This window comes from Microtus ochrogaster, chromosome 1 (assembly GCF_000317375.1).
Source record: "Microtus ochrogaster isolate Prairie Vole_2 chromosome 1, MicOch1.0, whole genome shotgun sequence".
Taxonomy (NCBI): Eukaryota; Metazoa; Chordata; class Mammalia; order Rodentia; family Cricetidae; genus Microtus; species Microtus ochrogaster.
The window spans coordinates 126310211-126333472 of NC_022009.1; the positions used below are offsets into that span (position 1 = coordinate 126310211).

The 23262-nt window shown below is 36.8% G+C and overlaps 1 protein-coding gene across 2 annotated transcripts in view; it reads left to right on the forward strand.

Moving 5' to 3' along the window:
- Lrba (LPS responsive beige-like anchor protein) overlaps positions 1–23262 on the forward strand; it is a 488275-nt gene that overhangs the window by 360315 nt on the left and 104698 nt on the right. For both annotated transcript variants that reach the window (XM_026787115.1, XM_026787152.1), the window contains 3 exons: positions 4591–4731; positions 5698–5817; positions 18776–18928. In XM_026787115.1, the coding sequence (XP_026642916.1) occupies positions 4591–4731; positions 5698–5817; positions 18776–18928 (414 nt within the window). The remainder of the gene's footprint in view (positions 1–4590; positions 4732–5697; positions 5818–18775; positions 18929–23262) is intronic.

Sequence of the window (23262 nt, forward strand, 5' to 3'; positions counted from 1 at the left end):
GGTCATGTTCCGCTGTATTTGTCTCCTTTGGCAGCTACATGTCCTCTCTCTATCTCCGCCCACTTTCTTTCTTTATCTCTATTCGGATTTCCCACCTGTCTTTACTCTGCTAAGCCTTTGGTTGAAACAGCTTTATTCATTAGCCAATAAAAGCATCACATATACAGAAGGGCATTCCACATCATATAGCCCTTAGATAAACCTGCTTGAGTCAAGATCATATTTGAAAAATAGTGTGCAGATGCTGCAATTAGAGAAACATCTTCAGTATAGCAGTCTCAGATGGATAAAAAAGATCTGGAGGGAGTTGTGTGTCTTACATTTTAGTTGCTAAGATTGAAGTCATTTTGAGCTAAATTAGTTAAATTACTTCATTTCAAAGTGGGATACCTAGCTGACATAATTTTTATAAATAAATAATAAATTCAATCTAGAAACATTATTCTTTTATTAAGTAACTTCAAATTATAGTTCTCAAAATTTGAAGGAAAAAAAGAAAAAGCTAATCTTTACTGGTATTGCTAAACCACTGAAGTTTTCAGGGGTCCATAGAATCAAAACTATTTTTTCATTAATGTGGTAAATGATACTTGTCCCTTGCTTTGATATTTCCAGCTTTTCATATAAATCCAAAAGTCAGTTTACTTTCTGAACTGTCACTACAGCTAGGAAACTGGCTGACAGGGAGGCTGCAGTGATGCACGGTGCTCCTTTCCTCCCGCCTTGCTAACAGGGTATAGTGTTCATTCTCGGGATTGACTGATGAGCTTGCTTCTTACATATTCCCGATAAATAACCTCAGAACAGACAATATTAAGAATAACTTTCTCTGTGCCAGGTCTGAGGGGGATACTTTACATTTCTGTTAATTAGCAAAAATACTTCTCGAGAAGGTAGTAAAAAATGTATTTTTTAGTCTAAGTTTACAAAGCTGATTTAAATACTCCCATTTTATAAATCGTGTGTCTTCCTCATTACCAAGATGCTCCTCACCCTTCCAGAGATGCCACCTTGCTGTTTGTCTGAAGCCATTGACACGCTCTCCAGACTGGGGTCTTGGCACTTCACCTCACCATTTTAGAAAATTTGTCTTCTTGACATTTTTAATTTGTTTTTTCCTACTTTACTACAATTTTTTCCATTCTTACATAATAACTAATAAGTTATGAAATTCTACACTTCCAATTACTGTATTTTTTATTTTAATCTCATATGCTGCTTTATTTTATAGACTAGATATTTTTATTTAATGCTATTTGTTTATTTTCCATGTCCTGATGGTATTTATATTTTTTGTAATGATCTTGAATTATGTACTTTTTTGAATCCCCTAATTGATATTTTGTTTTTATTATTACCAAGAAATTATAGCCAGTTTTAAATGTCAGTATTTTTGGTTTCTTCCTTTTAAATTTTGCTGATTAAAAATAAATACCCCATCAAGCAGGTTAAATTGTACAGAGAATGCAGTATAAGATGAGAGTCTTCCTGAACTACATGGCAATTGTTCTCTTAATACACTGGAGAAGTAAGAGGAGCCGTCGGTGTTAGCTTCTAGCCCTTCTGCGGAGATGAATAAACAGCTTGAAATGCTGATTTAGACAATGTTTTTAAAGTACTGTGATGCACTTTGGTGTCTGACTGACTCTTGCTTAGTTAAATGTTTTGTAGCATTATAACATAGTTGGATTCAGCTCATCTTTTAAACCAGTTGTCAGAAAAATACGGGCCAGCATGGTAGAATGTATTAGCTCAATACATTGTCTCCATTTTATTATGAAGCTGCTGAGGAAGCCGTGATATACAGCACTGTCATTACAGATCTATTGTTAGGATGGTTCCACAGTCTTCTTTGCAGTGCCATTAATTTATAGCAGTAAACAATATGTAGCCTTCCAACTGCAGCAAAGCAGAATCTTTTAATGAGGTGGATGTTATTACCACAATAAATCAGTGCTTTCCCGTAATGTATAATTCAATGTGTGTATTCCCACTGTAACTTCTCTGAGTAAGCTGATAGTGTATCATTGTCATTGCACAGCTCCACTGCTCCTTATTTTTTTAAACCTTCTTTTATTTGGTGACTTCTTTTTTATTTGCTTGCAAATAAATGTGGTATGTCTTGATAGCTGTCCTGTAGCGGGCTTCAGAAGCCAATTGTGACAATACCAGCCAGAATCGATACTGTGGGTTCTACCTACATGGATCTCAGTAGGATGCCTTTTCTTTCAGATGCTAGTGAAATCAATCCTAATTGGTCTTAGCATTATATTCAAGAAATGTGATTCTATAACTATTGATTCACAGAGGTACTCATTTGGAGAGTAATAAAAATAGGAGCAGATAAAGTATATAGTTAATTCGCTGTGCACCATACAAAAGGCACATTGACTCTATTTTTAATTCATATAATTTGTCTTCTGGTGATTTTATTTCTTTTCTTCCTTTTATATGGCTGTATCTTTAGGGATAACAACTAAAATACATTTAAAGGCCTTTCACATTTGTTCTGTAACAAAGAAGGAATTCCTGGAATGAGTTTGATTCTTATAGTAAGTCAGACATAATTCTTTAGCACTGAAACTAATAGTTTAAAAGAGGTATTTAAAAATTAGTAATATGGTGCTGACTTAAAATAGTAATCAATTAAATGTTTTTGAAAATTAACTTGTAAAGTAGAAACATATTTAACATAACACAGTGCTGGTCAGAACCAAGATGCTATTGAAGGAAAATGATAGTGTTTGTTAACAGTTTGAAGGTAAAATACCTAACAATTTAAGAAATACAGTCAAAGTGATGACTTTAAAATGCCATCTATAATCATAATTTGAAAAGTAGTTCAAGACCTGGTCTGAACATGGCTTCCTTTTCACTGTATAAATTCTGAATATATCCATTTTAAACTAATGCTATTTACTTTAGGTTAGCATTTTCCTCATGAATAGTCAGATTTTTTGAGCTTATAAATATGAATAACTTATAAAATTTCCTAAGAGATGTAAAACAATTCTGTGTCTTATTAGAGAAGTTATTTTTGAATTGGTATTTATATTTTGAATAAGGAGTAAAGCTTTTTCTACAGACCAGAGTGTTCCCATAGTCCGGACTGTAATTTACTGTGGTTGATCTTAGCATTCTTAGAGCTTAGTCCCTTCTGAGAATCTCAAGGATACTCTGTCTTCCTGAAGAAAATGTCAGGATGTTGCTCAGTGTTTATACAATTCATGTATTCCTTGGATAGCAACGGCCGTTTCATGTCTGGGTCAAGCAATGTGCATGGTGTTTTATAGGCAATTGTTTTATTTAAACTCTTTTACCTTAGTTCTAAAAGATTATTTTTTAAATAATGACATTCATTGAGTGTTGCCATGCATGGCTTAAAGACCTTAATGTGTGTACTTATTTTATTTCCCAAAACAACCTTCTAACTGGACATGAGTTGTCTAGTGAGTCCAGGGTCTTCACTTCGTTGTACCGATTATGGAAGTTTGTTGAGATGTTTTGTTTTCCAGTCTAAGATTATAATGTCCTTACCATTTCTTGTTTTTGTTGTTGTTGTTGTTGTGGTGGTGGTGGTGGTGCTGCTGCTGCTGCTATTGCTGGTGGGTTTGAATTCTTGTTAATTCATGAAGGCACTTAGAGGCTAGGCATCAATGTTGGATGTCTTCCTCTGTCTCTGTCTACCTTTCTTTTGAAGCATGATTTCTTTCTGAAACTGAAGCTCAGTGATTAGACCAAGCTGACTTTGCAGCAAGCTCTGCCTCGGTCTGCCTCCCTAGCATTAGAATTACAGGTGCACATCATCTTGCCCAGCTTTTTTAGGGTTGCTTGAGATTTGACTTCACTGATTGAGCCATCTCCACCGCACTCTGTCCTCTAACTTTTTACTTAGTTTATGTTAGTAGAATGTTCTAGTTGTATCTTACTCCTTTTCTCTTACAATCTCTTTGCATTTACCCTTATTTACCAGCTTTGTTCCTTCGTCTGCTCAGAGACAGAGTAAGTAAGCTCTCTAGCTCCAAGATGCTTCTGGTTGTTGCTTCTAATTACAGGTATTTTCTAAAGTATGATACAGCTCATCTTCATGTAATTCTTCTTTCAGACTGATTAATTAAAAAACTATGTAAACCAGTCAGGTGATGGTAGTGCATGCCTTTAATCTCAGCACTCTGGAGGCAGAGACAGGCAGATCTCAGTGAGTTACTAGTCAGTCTAGTCTGTGGTACTAGCTCCAAGACAGTCAAGCCTACACAGAAAACCCCTGTCTCAATATAAAAAAAAAGGAAAGAAGAAAGAACAACAAACAAAATTTAAATAACAAACAAGCAAACAAAAAACTGCATTATCAGAAATGACAGGTTTACCCACTTAGTTATCTGTATATGTTTAACCATGCTAGGAAAAAATGTGGGGTAATGACTTTTTCTTGTTTGTTCTTCGAATATACCACTGTTGTTTTTCTAAGTGCAAATACATATATTTTAAATGTTTACTCCATGCGTATTTACAGGATAATCTTAAAAGCATGGAGGAAATAAAGGTTGATTACATTTGTGTTTCTTTCTCTCCCTTCTCTTCCAATGGCAGCCAGTAGGAGCTCTGAATCCCAAAAGAGCAGCATTCTTTGCAGAACGATTTGAGTCATGGGAAGATGATCAAGTTCCAAAGTTCCACTATGGTACTCATTACTCAACTGCAAGTTTTGTTCTTGCATGGCTTCTCAGAATAGTAAGTTCAATGTGAATAATAGACTGTGACTAAATAAATCCCATGTACTGAAGAATGTGCCATAATTGGAAATCATCGACATTTTTTTGAATATTGAAAATAGTTTTAAACAATTGAGCTTTTAAATATATATGCTTTAGCAAATATTTTATACCATAACAATAAAAATGTTTCCTTTAGAATTGTGTGACTATCTTCTTCAAATTTGTGTCTTCAGATGATGTCTTTTGTACCAGATTAGCTAAATTCTCTTCAAATGTAGCTTGTTTAAATGAGAAGTAACTAAAATTTTATTAGCACAGACATTTATTTACACATTCTGGTAGTTACATTGCTCCAAATAGAGTAAGATGTGTTTTCAAATAACCAGCACTGTTGTGTATTGATAACATTAGCTGAAAAGATGTTTCTATAAAATTGAAAGTTAACTCATCTACCAAAATGTAATTTCTGTGGGGAACATTAGCAGCACGTCCTTAATAAAACCTTGTTAGAAGAATATGGACAGACACGAGTCTTAGAAGTAATTTATAGGGCTTTTCTATTGGCAAGCAGTTACTCACTCATACATGTTTTAAGTGTTCTTTAACTAAGAGGGGGCTTTTAAGCCTTCCAAACAGTTTCCTCTTAATCATAAATTGTGAGCCATAACAATAGAAAAATTACACATTGTACTATATCCTGAACACTGAAGAAAATACGTTTAATTCATGCCTAAATGCTATTAGTAATATATTCTTGGCAATGGAGGAAGTTTATGGAAACATTACAGATACCAAAATTTTGATGACATAGAAACATTCAGAAAAAATTAAGAGCTCTAATAAAATAATTTGGCAATAACTTGCATTCAATACATTGGACATATTACTAGCTAATGACCATTATTTGCTAAAAAAAAATTAGAAATAAAGATTCATTAAACCCTAAAAGGACATAAAAGTTTTTTCACTTCTTATTTTTTAGGAACCCTTTACAACCTACTTTCTAAATTTACAAGGAGGGAAATTTGATCATGCAGATAGGACTTTCTCCTCAGTGTCCAGAGCATGGCGAAACAGTCAGCGTGATACATCTGACATTAAGGTACAGATTTATTTCATTTTATGGTTGTTACAGCCAGTTTGTTTCTTACTGACTGGATGTTCACAGTTTCTCTCCCGTGATCCAGCTGTATTTACGGAAGGTCAACCTCAGAGAATGGAACCTGAATTAAATGGCCAAGAACCACTGTCCATGACTTTTGTTTTCTTCTTTTTATGTTTCTGCCTGTCTGTCCATCCATCCTGAAGTTCTTTCATCTCAATAGTTGTAAATTTTTTTCCTCTTCCCAACATCATTTGAATCATGTCTATTAGCAGCATGCTGCGCACAGTTCCAGCATAGTGAAGCAAATTACCAGAAAACAGGAAAGCCTCAGGCATATTTATTTGGATCTTTCAAATCTCCATTCTTAAAATAATCAGTATTCTAGCTAATATAATCTTGCTAGCCTTCCACTTCTATCCTCAGCAGTCCAGTAATTGGTTTTCTTTATGTAATGTCTCTTTCTGCAAGAAACTGGATTGGTGCTATTAAAGGTATAATGAAATGCACCTATTGTTTTTAGACTCCTTATAGTTTTATAAATAATATGACTTATATGTAAATAATCGTACCCTGTGGAGGTGGAAGTAACGCATGAGAAACAGATGTATTTGAAAGAAGAAAAGTTGTATGACTATGTATATGCTGCTATAGGGCACGTCTAAGACATGTAGTGGAGTGTTAATGTCATACCACTTTAAGATATGACACTTTACAATGTAAAATACACTCCTCTATTTCTTCTGACATTATAGATTATAATAGCTAAATGATATTTTCTGTATCAAAGATATTCTGTTTTTATTATTTGCAAAAGTAATTTTTATATCGGAACATCTATCAAGATTTTCTGATCTCATGATATACTCTAAAACACTTTTGAAGTACTTTTTAAAGTCATCAGTCATGAGTAAGATGGCTCAGCAGGTACAGTGCTTACTGTTGATAACCAGGCTAAGTCTCAGGACCCACAGAAAGATGAAAGGAGACATGAAGCGTCCACATTAATGTGTTGGCGTGGGTGTATTCACATGTGCGTCATACAGAAACAGTAAAAATAAAATCCTTTTAGAAAGAATCATCAATAGATAAGTTTGCATTGATGGGTAGACATATACTAGAAATGGTTAAGAGGGTTAATAACTGTTGTTGATTTCTGTTTCTATTCCCAACTTGGGCTTTTTTTCATATTTAACTATTAAGAAGTTTTAAGAGATGGGGATGGTTTCATTTAAAAATCTAGTGAACGGGGTTGCAGGGAAGGTGGAGGGAGCAGGAAGATGGGAATCCTTGTCTTGTCTTTCAGTTACATTACATTTCTCTCAGTCTAGCACAGTAGGTTACTGGTTTCTGGTAGAGACATAGTATCTGGCCATTATTGATTATTTTTGTGCTGGTGTCCAGGCTTCTGGGGTTGGGATGATTGAGGTAAGTTTTGCTGTTGGTATCTGGTCTTGTCTTTATTGGGTGGGAGATGCCCGGGATTGTTGGGAGCAGTGAGACCCCAGATCCTGAATTTCTTGTTTTCCCCTGATCTGAGTGGCTACAGCTGCTCTGAGCAGGAGACCTTCAGGAGTTCTTGATGGCAGGAGAGTGGTTTCTGGTGGGTTTGGCTGGGGCGTGGCTATCTCTATATAATCTGCGCCTGAACACAATAAAAGGAACATTCTTGGGGGATTCAAGGATGACCCGTGTCGCTGTCACTCTGTCTGTGTGTATCTGCGTATTTTAAACTAACCCCCCCGCCCCACCTTGCCCGAAGCTCGCGACCTGGGTGCCAGCGCACAGAGCGCAGACACGGGGGCGCGATGCGCGGAACGGGATGATTGAGGTAAGTTTTGTTGTTGGTGTCTGGATCTTGTCTTCATTGGGTGGGGGTTCCATTCCGTGTCTTTTCTTGTGATTTCTGAATGTCAGGAAACTGTGATGGTTGTAGATGCCAGGTAGGGGTTTCTCTGCAGTTTGGTGGGTGTTCTAGACGAGCCTGTGAAGGGCTTCATGGCAGGGCTAATATCTCCTTCACATCTACAGGTGGGGAGAGGAGAATTTGCAAGTAGATTGAAGTAAAGCAGGTAACTGGAGAGCCAGGGATGAAAGCGCTAGGGGACCCTGGGTCTGAACCAGGACTTGGAGTCTCTGGCATAGAGCTGAGTTGGGGTGAGGGGCACTGTGAGGAGTTTGTAATTGGGCTGAGGTATAGAGGGGAGGAGAGGCTTCTGTAAGCTGTGTGTTAGGACTAGCTAGGAGAATGGAATGGCTGAGTGGCAAACAGGAAGGGCAGTGGAGAAGGCCTATCTGAGTGCAGGTCAGGCCAGGTGTGTTCTCTGGGGATTCCAGGTAGAAAGTGTTCTTGGCTGACACAAAAGGCCATTTTCTATTTGTGCCTTTTTTTTTGTTGTTGTTGTAAAATATAGCTACTGAGTCCATTTAATTCTGCCCTAATATGCACACGTGTGTGGGTGGCTAGGGGCTCAAATTTTTTAATTAGCACGTATCTGATTAAATTTTTACTTTCCTTCAAATAGCCAATGCTTTAAAAAATAAATCAGGAAAGAAAAACCCAGCAAAACAACTAAAACAAACAAACAAAAATATTCATTTTCTTCTTTCTCCTTCCCTATTTCTATTTTTTTTCTTCATAAATAACTTGGAATAGTAATGGGTGCCCTAGAAGACTTCATAAACACAGTACCTGTCACTAGCAACATACTAGATTTGCAGTTCTGCACATGGCAATTGCTACTACAGTAACTTCTGGTTTTCCCACTGTCTTATTTAGGGCAACTATATGAAGAAATGGTGAAGAAAGTTTTATAGTTTTTTTTTTCCTTTTTGCCCTGGGGGGGTCTCACTCTGTTGCCCAGGCTAGCCCGAAATGCTAGGTTCTAGTGACCCTTTTGCTCTAGCCTCCCAGATAGCTGGTACTACAGTGGAATAGCACAAGGAACTAAATGGAAAATATCTCAGAAGCTAAGGGATGCAAAACCTGAAATGCCAAGGAACCTTCTTAGAATTATTTCTACATTCATTTTTATATAATTTTTAATATCTCTTATGTTTTTTATCTCTACCTTCTCAAATGTCACTTTATGAAGTTTTTTAAGGCCTAACTTTGGTGAAACCTATTTAGTAGTCTTGCCAATATACATATTTTCCTTCTGTACCTTGCCTCCTCCCAAATATCCATAATGTGGTATATCATTGATAAATTACTCCATTTTCTATATTGATAACAATTAATTCGTACAGTACAATTTAATCATTTACACGTATTAGACAAGCATTAATTTACGGTTATATAGGCCATTTAGAGAGCTTCAGTCTGAAAATGAACCCTTTTAACAGTGATGAGGGATTTAATCATGGCTCTTTTTTTTCTTAAAGTATTATGTTTTAGAAAACACATTTAAGATCATTATAATAAGTACAAAATAAATGTCTAAGAGCACATGAAAATTACCATAATAATGTGCTCGTGGATTACAACATTGGATTTTAGACCATTAGTAGTAGTAGTGTTTTGTATTGGGGAGTGTTCTAGAAATACTAAAGAAAACATTCATAGAACCAATAGGGCAGTAGAACACGAAGGTGGTGTGGAAGGAATCACGTTGAGTGGGTGGCCAAGGGTACTTTGCCTGGTTAGTACAACGTAAGTTCCCTAAAATGGGAACCAGTTATTTTTCAAAAGGAAAAATAGAAGATAGTTCTAGTTCTTGCTTCTTTCCTGCTGGAGGGAATTTTAATATATTAGCTTGCATTCTGCTAATACTTAGAGAATAATTTTACTTTAAAAATGGTTGCTAATATGAAATAATGGTAAAATTGTGTTGTATTTCTGCAAACAGAACATTCTTATGTGGTTTGAATAAAGCTGGCTTTTTTTAAAATCATAATTTGCCATTTTTAAAGTTTGGAAATCGTGCATCCTTTGTGAGTCCCTTCCATGCCTAACCTCTCAGAGACCGTTTATTGTACGTGAGTAAACAGTGCAGGGCAGTTCTCTAAGTTGGCTTCTGATAGCAGTTTCCGATAGAAATATAGTGTAAGCCACATACATTAATATTCATTGAATTATAGTCTAATTTCAAAGTCAAAAGAACATGCAATTGTTTTCAATAATATATCTTAGCCTAAAAGTGAAAATATTTTAACCTGTAATCATTACAAAATTATGAATTAGCTCTTTCTTTTTTATCCTGTCTTCAAATTGTTTTATGCATTTCACATTTTCAGTCCATGTCTCTTCACACTAGCCACATTTTAAATGTTCAAGGACCACTGCATTTAGCCCCTGTTCTGAGCAGCACGGATTTAAAACATTGGTTTATGATCACACAAAAAGAAAGTTTTCTGCCGATTGGAGAGCAGCATGTCTTCACCATCTTTGTATGACAGTGTTCCGGTGTGTATTTTATCTACCTGAGACCTGGCACACAGTAGCTGCACTGTGTGGTATTGAGGCCTGGAATAGGAAGTGTTAACTTGGGTTGAGGAATCTCCATTGTAATGTAAATGCCCAGCAGAGGTGTAGGGGTGGAGGTGGGGGTGTTAGATAGTGCTGAAATTCTTGCTTAACACTTTTTAGGTCTTGAATTCCCTTGGTACCGCAAAATAATCATAATTCTGTGTTTCTAGTCTTACATATATACATATTTTATATATTTATAATTTATATACAGATAAATTTAGGAACTGTCTTCAGCTTTTGGCTTTGTAGTGAATGGTCCTCCCTTCTCCACCACTAGAGCACTGTCATTACAGGCTGATCCACCATGCCTGGGCCTGTCTTCAGCTTTTATCGTGAATTACTATGACCAAATTTTGTGGAACAATTAGCAGACTCATAAAATATTGTAGACAATCATATTTAAGCACTAGGCAGTTCCCTAAGCGCTCACTAAACTTACTGAGATTGATTTCCCTTCTCTGAAGCAGTTCTTCCTGTCAGTAGGCCCAGCCTGGAGTTTCAGTACCCTCTCTTGCTCCTATTTACATTCTGACATCTGTCCCATAGAAATGACCGACAGAATTAGAAAAGGAGTCACAGTTATCCTCCTTGGGTCATTACCTCGCAGGGGTAGTAGAAGAGCACATTTTCTCAGAAACTGGAATTTAATATAATTATGTGTTATTAAACTAAAACCTGTGCTAAAATAAATTGGAGTAAGAAATTTGGAAGAATCCCGATACAGCATTTACTTTTTAAAGGTTATTTTTAGGTTGAGTTTCATCTAAGGTTCGGATTGCAATGAAATGCCAAGCAAAACACCACTCTTGCCTTCAGTGAGCTCTTGTTTTAGAGAAGTATCTCTAGTAACAAAATAGACTGCAGCAAATGAGTGTAGGTGATGATCTTTGAGTTCATTGATGAGCACCACCTGATGTAGAAGAGAGGCATGGGGAGCCCTATGCTTTCTTTACTTAGGAGATAGGACAGATTTTGTGGTTTTAAAAGATAGTGTGATTAGTCTTCAGATTTGTTATTATACTATAGGCAAGAGTAGATGCAGTATATAGGTTTATAAAGTAGTTATGAGAAAAAAGTCAAACTCAGCAGTGTGAATAAACACCGACGAAGAGGGATTGAGTGTTACTGTGACATGGAAGAGAGAAAAAGAAGCGCTAAATTAGAGTTGGGCAAATAGAGCAAAAGGATAAATAAAAAAGAAAGACGATGCGGGTGCCTTTCAGCAGGCCCTGCCAGAGTATGCCACTAAGCAAACACACCACACACAGCAGAGCTAGTGCAAGAGGCTTATCGGGGGAGAGGGAGAGTCAAAGAATGAATGGCCGTGTTGGAGTGGGGACTTGAGAGAGGCAGACAGACAGGAGACGAGAAGCAAGAAATAAAAGAAGAGGCAGAGAGAGCGAACTGTGCCTGGTGGGATCTTTTATGAGGTGCACGTGTTCCGCAGCTGACTGGGAAAGGCACCTGGGGAAAGGTGGTGACTTAGCTTTGGCAGCAGAGGCAGGCTGCTGCCCGAGCAGCAGAGTAACACAGAGAACACAGAATAAAAAGGAACTTGGTTCAGTATTTAATTCCCCATCTTAATCTGAAAACTTGTGCTAAGAATTAAATTAAAATCCACTAAAGCATGTTCAGTTATGTTAGCTTTCGTTGACCGTTTACCCTAGGTAATATGCAACTCACTAGATTAGAAGAGTAGGTTTACATAAAACTATTTTAATATAAATTAGATTATAATAAGGCAAACAACTGGCTGGAGGAATGCCCTTCAATGACTAACTACACTAAGTAGTTTTGAGTTGTATCTTAAAGATTCTATAGGGATTAATAGACCTCCCAAATTTATGTCTCTAACCTGTCACATTTCTTCTATCTGACTCCCTCCTCGATAATTCCTTTTCAATACATAAAATAGATTATGAATTTAATATCTTGACAACTAAATCCTGCCCTTCATTCCTTTAAACCTACTCTCAAAATGTGGTTCCATGCTAGCCAGATGGGTTTCCAGTGTAAGGCCCTATACCCTGTCTGCCCATCCTCTTGTCTCTTGACCTCTTGTTTTTGTTTCTCCTCTGTTCACTCTCTTTTCAGTCATGCAGTGTTGTGTTGCTCTTAAAGGGCTCTGGGTGCTCCTCATGCTGGTGGCTTGGGTCCTTCCAGGGCTTTGCTCAAATGCCATCTATTTGGTGAAGTTTTCCCTTGTTTAACTTGCATTCCTCACTCCTTTTACTTTTACTCACTTCCTGATCTCATTTTTCTTCATGCCACTCGCCAGCTGACATCCATGTCTTACACCACTGGCATGTTTATTATGGTTCACCACACTGGGACACTAGCTCCATGAAAGGGTGAATTTGGAGCTGTTTCCGTCTTTGGCCTATCCCTAGAGCTTAGAGCCTGGAACGTATCAGGCATTCAGATATTTATTAAATTAATGAATTTGGGGTCGTTCAGTGTGCTTGCCACCCACCCTGGTGACCAGAGTTTAGGCTTTGTAATTGATGTGATAGAAGCAGAGAACCAACTCCTCAAGTTGTCCTCAGACTTCCACACATGCACACATGGCACACAGGTGTGCATGCCCACATGCCACCACATACGTGCATAAACGCACGTCTGAATGAATAAGAAACAACAAATTCATAACAGGTTCTATAATTGGTTCTGATTTCATTTTTATTGTTATGGTCTTACATAAATCCATGTGGGTGTCTCATCAGTCTACATCATATTCTTAGTCTATTTTAAAACTTTTTAAAAGCCAGGCAGTGGTGACTCATGCCTTTAATTTAATCATGCCCTTGGGAGTTAGAGACAGGTGGATTTCTGTGAGTTCAAGGCCAGCCTGGTCTACAGAATGAGTTTCAGGATAGGCTCCAAAGCTACAGAGAAACCCTGTCTTGAAAACAAAATAACAAATTTTTTAAAAAAATACTTATATATTGTTAGTTTTTAAATTAAAATTTATATTATGAAATTAAGCAGAATAATAAATTATATTCCACACAGTAAATATAATGCAATTGAATCTCAGATTACTAAAAATATTTTTAAATAAATGAGCACAATAATGTGACATGAATTAATTTTAACCCTGTCTGAAAAGTTTTTAGCCTTCTCTATCTTTATAGCTCCGAAATGAGATGGTTGTAAATAGTTTGGAGCAGTTTTATTTTGTCTTGTGAGATCTGTAAAGCATGAGGCCTTTGTCTTACCAGCTACTATGTCAGTGGGCTCTGGGAAGCAAACTCAGGTGCGCATGCCAGTGAGGTTCTCCCCAGCCTCTGTGTTTTCTTTAATAGCAGTTGTAATTTACTGTACATTTATATTATTACTGCCCATTATCTCTTCCTAAACTACAATTTCCCTGAAGATAGCAATCCAGAACAGCAGAAGACCTAATGGAAATATATAGTCCAATATGTAAGTGAAAAATGTGTTGAAAGCAAGAGTGAACTATAAGCTATTGGGGTTATTTATCTTAAGCCCTACATGACAGGTTAAGTCATTGCTAATAAAAAATAATAAATTTCTTATTGTGATGGCGATTTAGTAAGATATATTAATTCTCAGATATTTTTGTGAGAATACTTTCTTTAGAAGTGAATTTTGTTAGGTCTTCTTTGAATTACCTTGAAGGCTTTTATAAGTGGGCATAGTTCAACAAATGCCCTTTCATATTTAAAAATTTGGTGTGTCTGAAATCAAGGATCATATTAATGATAATATTTATACATAGAATTTAGTGTTATAGGAACTTCATACAAATCCCGAGTTTTAGAAATGACAAGTGAGGTGAATAAGGTCAAGAGATTATTTAAGACCATGTGACAGTAAATTAAATAGACAAGACTCAAACCCAATTTTTCTTTCCTCTAAATCAGAGTGAAATAGATTATCTATTGCCTATTTGCTTGTAACTCATGATTTTTTAAATGCATTTGCAATCATAATCTTTAATGGTTCTTATTAGATCCATCTAGAAGTTCTAGAGATTATTTTTCTATTTCAACTTTTAAAAATACTGTTTTTATTTTGCTGAAGAAAACAATGTATGTAATATATAAAGATAATGTTTCTTCTAAAAAAATTAAGTTCAATCGTCAATTTGAAAACTTTCATTTAATTTGAGTTATAAATTTAATATAATACACTTTAGTCGAGTGTTTGTGGGCTAACAAAACAAGCTTGCAAGTTTTTATTTTTTATGTCCTATTTTCATCATTTTTTTTGTAAAAAAAAAAAAGCTTCAGATTTTTATACCATAAAGTATATTTCTTTTCCCAGTGGTAAACAGCTAAAATTTTGCTTCCCTATCTGTACACCTTCAGTGTCCCGTTCCCTAACTATAGCACTACATTTGAATGTTTGAATTGCCAAGGTTTTTATACTTGAATGAGTCAATGTTAGCTTGTATCCTAAAGCAGCATCTTTGCTCTTTTTTCTTTTCTTTCTTCCTTCCTTCCTTCCTTCCTTCCTTCCTTCCTTCCTTCCTTCCTTTCTTTCTTTCTTTCTTCTCTCTCTCTTTCTTTTCTTTTTTTTTTTTTGGTCTCATTTCTTTAGATTATCGCATTGCATTTGATGTGTTTGTCCTGATGGAGGGAGCAATGGTTTTAGTTCAGTGGAGAGAATTGGTGACTAATGAAAGGAGAGTCACACAGCCGGGCTGCACAGGCCGTTCCTATCAGTGGGATTGTACCTTCCTGAAGAAAACTAAAGCATATGTGTGGTCACAACCAATCCTTGTCATTATGCCATGAAAGCCTTGGGATTTGTGATCAAAGCTATGAGCTTACCCTGAATTGTGCTATAACCTCTGTTTGAACCTTCTTGTTTCAGAAGATGGTACACTAAAGTTTGACCATGTCATCTGCCTCTAAAACATATCTGCCTAATTAACTGATAGAAATTAAAATTATCGTCAGCAGGCTGAAGGAAAATGTGGGTTGTAGATGTATCTGTCCCCGTCAGTGTTGTTTACTTGTCATTTCCCCCAATGTTTTAGAGAATGGCCAAACATGTGGTTTTTATCCAGAGCCCAGTGTTCTATTCAGATGAATATAAAACATACTTCACTTTGTAAGTGTGCATTTAAAATACCAGAAAGACATAATCTTTGACCCTGTTACTAAGTTTCATCTGTCAAAGAAGATAATTTTAAATAGTAATATTTGTATTCTATCACAGCATGATTCCTAGGGAAATACTGCTTTCCAAAGGGAACTGTGCTGAGATGCCTGCGTGTTGCCGTCATCCTTCATAGTATGTGCTTCTTTCACTTACACTGGTGTCTTCATTAAGTTCATGTTTGCTTCATAGTAAGAGAGGGATTCAGCTGCCATCACCTTACGGTGTTCTCCTTGAGATTACAGTATGTTTTAACCCTATGTGTTCCCCTCTTAGTAATTTAATTGTGCTTTTTTGATTATGTCCTTTACGCTCTATGTAGAATCTTCATAATATCTCTCCAATGTTAATTTCTTGGAAAGATTTGTTCTATATAAACTTACATTGTTTTTGAACGTCCCTGATAGAACAGTCTTTTCTCTGTTTTCATGAAAAAAGATAGTTAAGACTTTAGACCTAGGCATTTAGGTTTCTTACACTGTACATATTGTTTCTACTTTATTTTCAACTCTGTTTCTAGACCAATTGAATTTTTCCTAATTGATCATTAAAAATAAACGACATATACATGCCAGTCTTGGTACCTCTTCTTAAGATACCCTCCTTAGCAGGAATGCCCTTGTTTTTCCCTTTGCCTTTTTTTTTCATCTTAAATGCCGCTTGTCTTTATTTTTGTGTAGAGTGTGTATGTGTGTAGAGTGTGCATGCTCATATGTATGAGTACAGGTGCATAAGTGTCACAGCACACACGTAAGGACCAGAGCACAGCCTCTATCTCAGCCTGCACACACGTAAGAACTAGAGGAGAGCCTCCTTTCCACATGGTTCTGAATAGGGCCTTGTCTGGTTTGTTCTGACTGTTTCAGGCCACCTGGCCCAGAAACTCCCAGAGATTGTCTTGTCCCCACCTCCACCTCTCTGTGTAGGTAGGAGCACTAGGGTTATAGACATGTCCTGTGGCATCAGGCTTTACATGGGGCCTGCAGCTCTAAGCTCCTGTCCTCATGTTTGCACAGCAAGCATTGTGTCTGCTGAGGAACCCCTCACCGCCAATACAATTTCCCTGATTGTGCTCAATGCCCAGTGTATGGTACACCACATATGGACTGGAGTATGTCGGCAAGAACCGATGACTTAGGCTCCACCTCTTCTCAGTGTCTTCATTTTAGAAAGACAGACATAATTATAAACAGACTGCAGAACTCTGCGCTAGGAACCTGCTGCGCTATATTCGTTTATCACAGCCCTCTGTGACCACCCTAACTTTTAGGCTTCATTTTCTCCTTTCAATTCTGAATGCTGGTTGTTTGTACAGCCAGTTTTGCCTTACTAAATGAATATTTTTTAGACTTTTCATATAGCCCTCATTGTGATCTGTGTTTTATGTGGACAGAAAATACTACCAAACCCAGTAGAGTGGTAGGACAAGACCTTTCTTTTCTTGAAGCTTGAATGAGAATCCAAGTTTAGGGAGTGCCTAGAAAACTGGCTTTTCTGCCTTCCATCCATTCGGCTTTTAAGTTGTGTTCTTAGAATAACATGTCCAGTCTTTTGGATACAGACATCTTTGTCTCTTACCCCATGTTCTGTTCCTGTCCCACAGTGTCCTCCTTTCTTCTTCCCTCCAGGCTGAATAAAGCTGACCATAGGTTTTAAGAAACATGTTTTATTAATCTTTGGGCAAATCACATACTACCTCTTCTTTAACTTGTGTTTCCCTCGGTCAGTCAGTCTGGTGTGTGTCGGGTATGGTTGTGTGTGTTATGTGAGTAGAGAGGAGTATGTTCCGTGGTGCCCATGTGGAGGTGAGAAGCTAGCTTTGGGGACTTAGTTCTCTCTTGTCACCGTGGGTCCTCAGGCTTATGCACTGGGAACATTTACTCAGAGTATTGCTTTTTAAAGACCAAGTTTTACTATATAGCCTATATTGGCCTCCATCTTACTATGTAATCCAGGTAGCCTTAACCTCCTGGTGACCTGTCTTTATTCTGCCAGATTTTTGAGTGCTGGGGTTAACGGGCACATGCCACCGTGCCTGCCTTGCTTTCATTCATTCATGTCCAAGATGGAGCCACTCGCTCACCTTATAAAGCTGCTATGAAGATGAAATATGGTAGAGTTTATTAGAAATTTAAGCTTTTTATTCAAACCATGCAATAATTGTTAGCTTTATACAAATATATTACTACTCTTTCCTACATGAAATAATGCGCCTTGTCTTTATTTCTTTCGCCGATTAGAGATTAGAGTTACAGGCATGGCTTCCAAAGATGATCTTAAAATTTTGTGTGAGAGCTATCTAATTTAAGGGTAAACTTTTTGAACAAGATTCTTTTAAGAATTAAGTAAATAATGTTCACTTTAAAAGTCTTTCAAGTCTAATGATCATAGAGTTGTGGGTCATTTGAAGGAGAAGCTCATTGTACTCTGCCTAGTTAATTATCATGATTGTAAACAAAAGATTCAGAGCCAAACAGGATTCTGTGTGGACTGTGAAAGTGAGAGTAGGTTCATTCTTGCTGCATCTTTTTCTCTGCTCTGGCAAGTTCATACTGACCTTGTCCAAAATCTGATGACCTCTCTATTTTACTGCTGTTTGGACATCCAGACCTGTGATGGCTGGCCCCGAGGGGGTTTCTGAAAGACCACGGAAGCACTGACCCATGTCAAGACTGGATTTTAAGTCTGCTCTACAGGTTGTCTGAAAAAGTTACATGTGGGCTTCCTGGCCACAAAGCCCTACCGCCTGCATTTTTCTCCTTTTTAAATATTCATTTTACAGCCATTATTTTTAATTTAATCAGTTTCTTATGGATGTTGTTTTCTAGACTAATGAAATTTTTTATCTTTTATTAGAGTTAGTATCTTAAAAATCTTTTATGTTTTGGTGTAAAAATTCCTATTTATCTGTGCAAGTAATTGTTCACATGGTTAATAAAAAGACCAAAGAAATAAAATAATATTTTAACCCTTATTGTATAAAGATTGCTTTCTGCTGTGAATTCTATATATTTCATCTTTTAAAAAAAATGTCTTGAGCTGTTAGTTTTATAGCATGCAATCTCCATTTATATCTTGTTGGTTCTCAATTATTACTTGCTTACCTGAATTTAAGAGTTTCTAGGTTTTGAAATGTGTCCTGAAGGAAAGCCTGTTTGGTATGTTCATTGAGATGCTGTGTACGTTTTCCTGGTCATGATCTTCTCTTTTAACAGAAAGTGGGAGACTGAACAAAGAGAAAGACAATTATGTAGTTGTTGTTGTTGTTTTGGGTAATAGGAAATAATTACACTATGTTGCATGTATCTAGTCCATATCCTATATTTTATGAAGTAACATTTCTTTCATTTTATATAGGAATTGATTCCTGAATTTTATTATCTCCCTGAGATGTTTGTCAACTTCAATAATTATAACCTTGGAGTGATGGATGACGGAACAGTGGTGTCTGATGTTGAACTTCCTCCTTGGGCCAAAACCTCAGAAGAGTTTGTTCGCATAAACAGATTGGTAAGATTGTTGTCATCTTCTCTGTCATGTGTTGATATAAAATATTAACCCTTGCCTTCCTGTAAACATTGCAGCTGATAGGAACTGCTAAAAATAAGACAGTGCTACACTAGCTGCGTTATACCTCAAAAATTATATTGGATTCTAAGTATAATGGTTTGTTTCATTCATTATTTAAGCTGCTTTATATATGTTCCTGATAATTTAAAATTATAAACAAATGATGTTAGAGACCTTAGAGTCATTTTTTGTTTTTAAGCGTGAGCATTTCTTAATGCGGAAGGATCGTTTTGTGTTTTGGTCTAGTACATTTTAGTACTAAATAACATCTTTAAGTTGCATTTTATATATGCATAATTTGAAAGAAAAATTTTGCACTATATATTTTGAGTATGAAAACTTAAAAACAGTATTTACTGAACTTAAAAGCAGCATGTTAGTATCAGGTTCTGCAGTCTCGCTGTTGCATGTCTTGTGACAAAGTAGGTACATACTTTTTTTGCCTTTAAAGTCTTATAAAAATTTGCAATGAAGGAGCATTCTCAGTATCTAAAAGTGTTGTCTTTGACATTCTCCATGTTAAAAATGCGATTTTGGGTTATAGAGATAGCTTAGCACTCAAGAACTTTTATTGCAGAATATTCAATGGTGTTTGATTCCCAACACACATGTGATGGTTCACAGCATCTGCAACTCCAGATATAGGTGTCCAATGCTTTCTTCTGACTTCCTGGGCACCAGGAACACATGTGGTGCATATATATACATGCAGGCAAATCAATCATTTCAATAAAATAAGTAAAGCTAAAAAGTTTTTAAAGTATAATTTTAATTAACTAGTAGTTTTTGTGATTAAGCAAAAATTACTATATTTGGATTTTCTGGTTAACATTCCTTATTTTTCTTACTGATAATTGTATTTTATTTTTATCTTCCAATCCTAATTCTAGTCCCATTCTTACTAGCATGTCATATTTTACACATAATAAACATACTGCAGGGCATTGGAAAGATAGACTCAGAGATAAGCCAAACTTTCCAGTCGTGAGTCACTCACGCTACACTGTCAATCATGGGATCCTAGACAAGTTAGTATTCCTGAATCCTGCTTTGTTTTAGTATAAAATTTCATTTTTGTATGCAATATATGTTGGTTATTCTCTGGAGTTTGAATGCTATGTTTAGAGCATAGTTAGTAGTAGTCCTAACAATGTTTGAAATTTGGGGTTTTCTATGTCCTTCACAAGGCTTGTTATTGTCACTATTAGGCACTTCAGATATTCTAGTAGGTACCTGTTGTAACTTTATGACTAACAATGTTTACCATTTCTCTCATGTTCTTTGTTGGTACTCAGATGATTTTTGGTGAACTGTCTCATGACTTTGATACAAATCTTTACACTTAATGGTCCAAATTAGGTTATAGTCTCAAACAAAGCCAAATAAAACTTCACTGTGAATCAAATGCAAACACAGTATAGAGATGAATATCTGTCTCTTAATATAATTCATAGTTGCAGAAATTATTTGATTTTATTCATGTGTCTTTATGAAAGAATTTAATAATTTGCTCATTCTAAAATAAGCTGTGTGCGCGTGTGGTGAACAAAGCTCTCTGCAGTGCGGTGCATGTTGTGCACTTTTCTCTGCAGTGCGGTGCATGTTGGTGCACTTTTCTCTGCAGTGCAGGGCATGTTGTGTGCTTTTTCTCTGTGGTGCGGGGCATGTTGGTGCACTTAGCAGTTTCTTCCAACTTTCTATCGGTGACTAATTTGCTATCGGTGTTTTACGTAGCTGTTAGCATGTTATCACATAAGGTTTGAGTCCATCCTCTTTGGGTTTACCTCTTCAAGTCCACAGATTCTTATGCAATGATTTTAGCTCATGAAATGCATACTACTTTGATCTGTGACCTTTTTGTGGTGCTAATCGGGTTCCTGATATCATTATACCTTACTCATTAATCATATTTCCTGCAGCCCGTCAGGCAGCCAGACAGCACAAGTCCCTGTTTCCAGCCCTCTGTTGGCAGGTTTTTGCTTTTCCAGATTATTACAGATGATACTTTGGCTTCTCATAGCCAGAGCCACATCAAGCTGTGTATTACAATTAAAGTCAGATGGTCCTCAGGTTGAACAGGGATATAGTGTTGCAGCTGTCTCTCTGTGGAACAAGCTGGCACTAAGAACAGATGATCTATAGGGCAGTGGATAATAAAAGATTCTACGTCACTCGGTTGGTAGCTGAGGATCACAGAATTAATTAACTGACAATTTAAGATATCAAACATTTCTTTTTTAAAATATCTGGTTGCTCAGATAGTAACTCAAGGGGACTGGATATTTTTAGTATCATGCAATTTTGTTGGTGGATCAGTACTGTTATAGTTCTGCTTGTATCACCTGACTGTAACTGCTGTCTTAGCTAGCATTTTCCCTCAGTGCTCTGTGTAGGTAATGAAGCTCTAAATGTGGGATGGGTAGACTGACTGGTTAAGTGATGCCCTATGTACAAAAGACAATGTTTTCCTTATTTTTGAAGAAAAAGCCACCCAAATTTAATCTTTTAGATAAGTTATAGTCTCTTTGTTCTGAGCATATGGAATCCAGTAAAATCAAAACAGTTTCAATCACATCCCTGAGATTGATCTGTTTTACCTATGTTTGGGAAGAATAATTATTCCAAATGCTGCTTAGAAATAAATGCAAAACAGACTTTTATACTTTCAAATAATATAAAATGTATGATTTAGGATGCTCAGTGCTTATCAGTGGTGGACATACATTATTGCCTCCCATCTTGTCAAGTCTAAGTTGAATAAAAGACAAAAAAAGCATGAATACCCAGAGCACTGACAAAAATATTTTTCATCAGTTTCAGCATGGATCGTTTTGTTTAGCTTCTGGATATAGACTGTATTTGCACTCTAAGCACAATGACCAATGTATTTATCATTTGTTTGCATACCTGTCTGTGGATCAGCACTGTTGCCCCAGTAAGCCAAAAGTATCCCAGTCTCTTTAGAGGTTACTTCCTCTTTGATAGTTTAGCCTGTTTAGTGTTTCCAGGCTTCCAAGTAGCAGGTGTATAAGACAGGCCTGTAGGGATACTGTGTTTGTAATCTAACAAATAAAGCTTACCTGAAGATCAGAGTGCAGAGATAGCCAACAGTTAGCCATAGAGGCCAGGCAGTGGTGGCACACACCTTTAATCCCAGTACTCAGGAGGAAGAGGCAGACAGATCCCTATGAGTTCAAGACCACCCCTGTGCTACACAAGATTCATCCAGCCTAAAAGAGAAACAGAGCTAGGTGGTCACGGTTTACACGTTTAAACCCAGCACTAGGAGGCAAAGACAGGAATAATATGGCTAGGCTGGAAGAGGAATATAAGGGAGAGGAAACAGGAGCTCAGATGCAGTCTAGAGGATTTGTAGAGATAGGATTGCTCCTTTAGTCTGAGCATTGGTTGCATTATGTCTTATTGGTAAATCCAAATTATTCTGTTACCTGATTGCATGACTGTGTGTTTGTTTGTTTGTTTGTTTTGAATCAGGTCTCACTATGGAACTCACTATGCAGACCAGGCTAGCCTTGAACTCATAAGATCTGCCTGTCCTTGCCTCCTGAGTGCTGGCATTAAATGTGCGCTCACCAAGTCTAGTCCCTAGGCATTCCCGTGTTATAGGCTGATGTTAGTAGGGCATCTCTAGTTATTTAAGGACTGCTGTGGCATTTCCCATTTTTGACTTGCCCCTATTTAGGCTTTAATTCTAAAATGTGGTAGATAGATAGATAGATAGATAGATAGATAGATAGATAGATAGATAGATAGATAGATAGATAGATAGATAGCAAATTGTTAGGTCTACTTATTTATTCAGAAGAACCTTTTGATTGAAATGTTTACTTTGTTCACATTTAATGCTGCTGTTATTATGGTAAGATTCGTGTCTGTCACTTTCTTTAGTCTTTCTGTTTCTTAATTATCTCCCTTGCTATTAAATAGATAATTACTTTTTTTACCAATTTCTTATTTAAAGTTTTTTTTTCAGTCTTTTGTGATGGGGTCTTGCTGTGTTTCCAGGCTAGTCTCAGACTCCCAGATTTAAATCAGCCTTCTGTCTCTGGCTCCTGAGTAGCTGGAATCACAAATCAGCATGACCACACCTGTCTAACCTGTAGCCTCTGTGTCCGGGACAGAGTAATGCCTGATGCTTAAATCAGGAGTTTTTGTGATATTTGTGTGGTAGAGACCCCTGATTCCAGGTTATTGATGACTCATTGTCAAGTGTTTGCTTTCTATACTTCCTGGTATTTGGGTTGACCCTATTC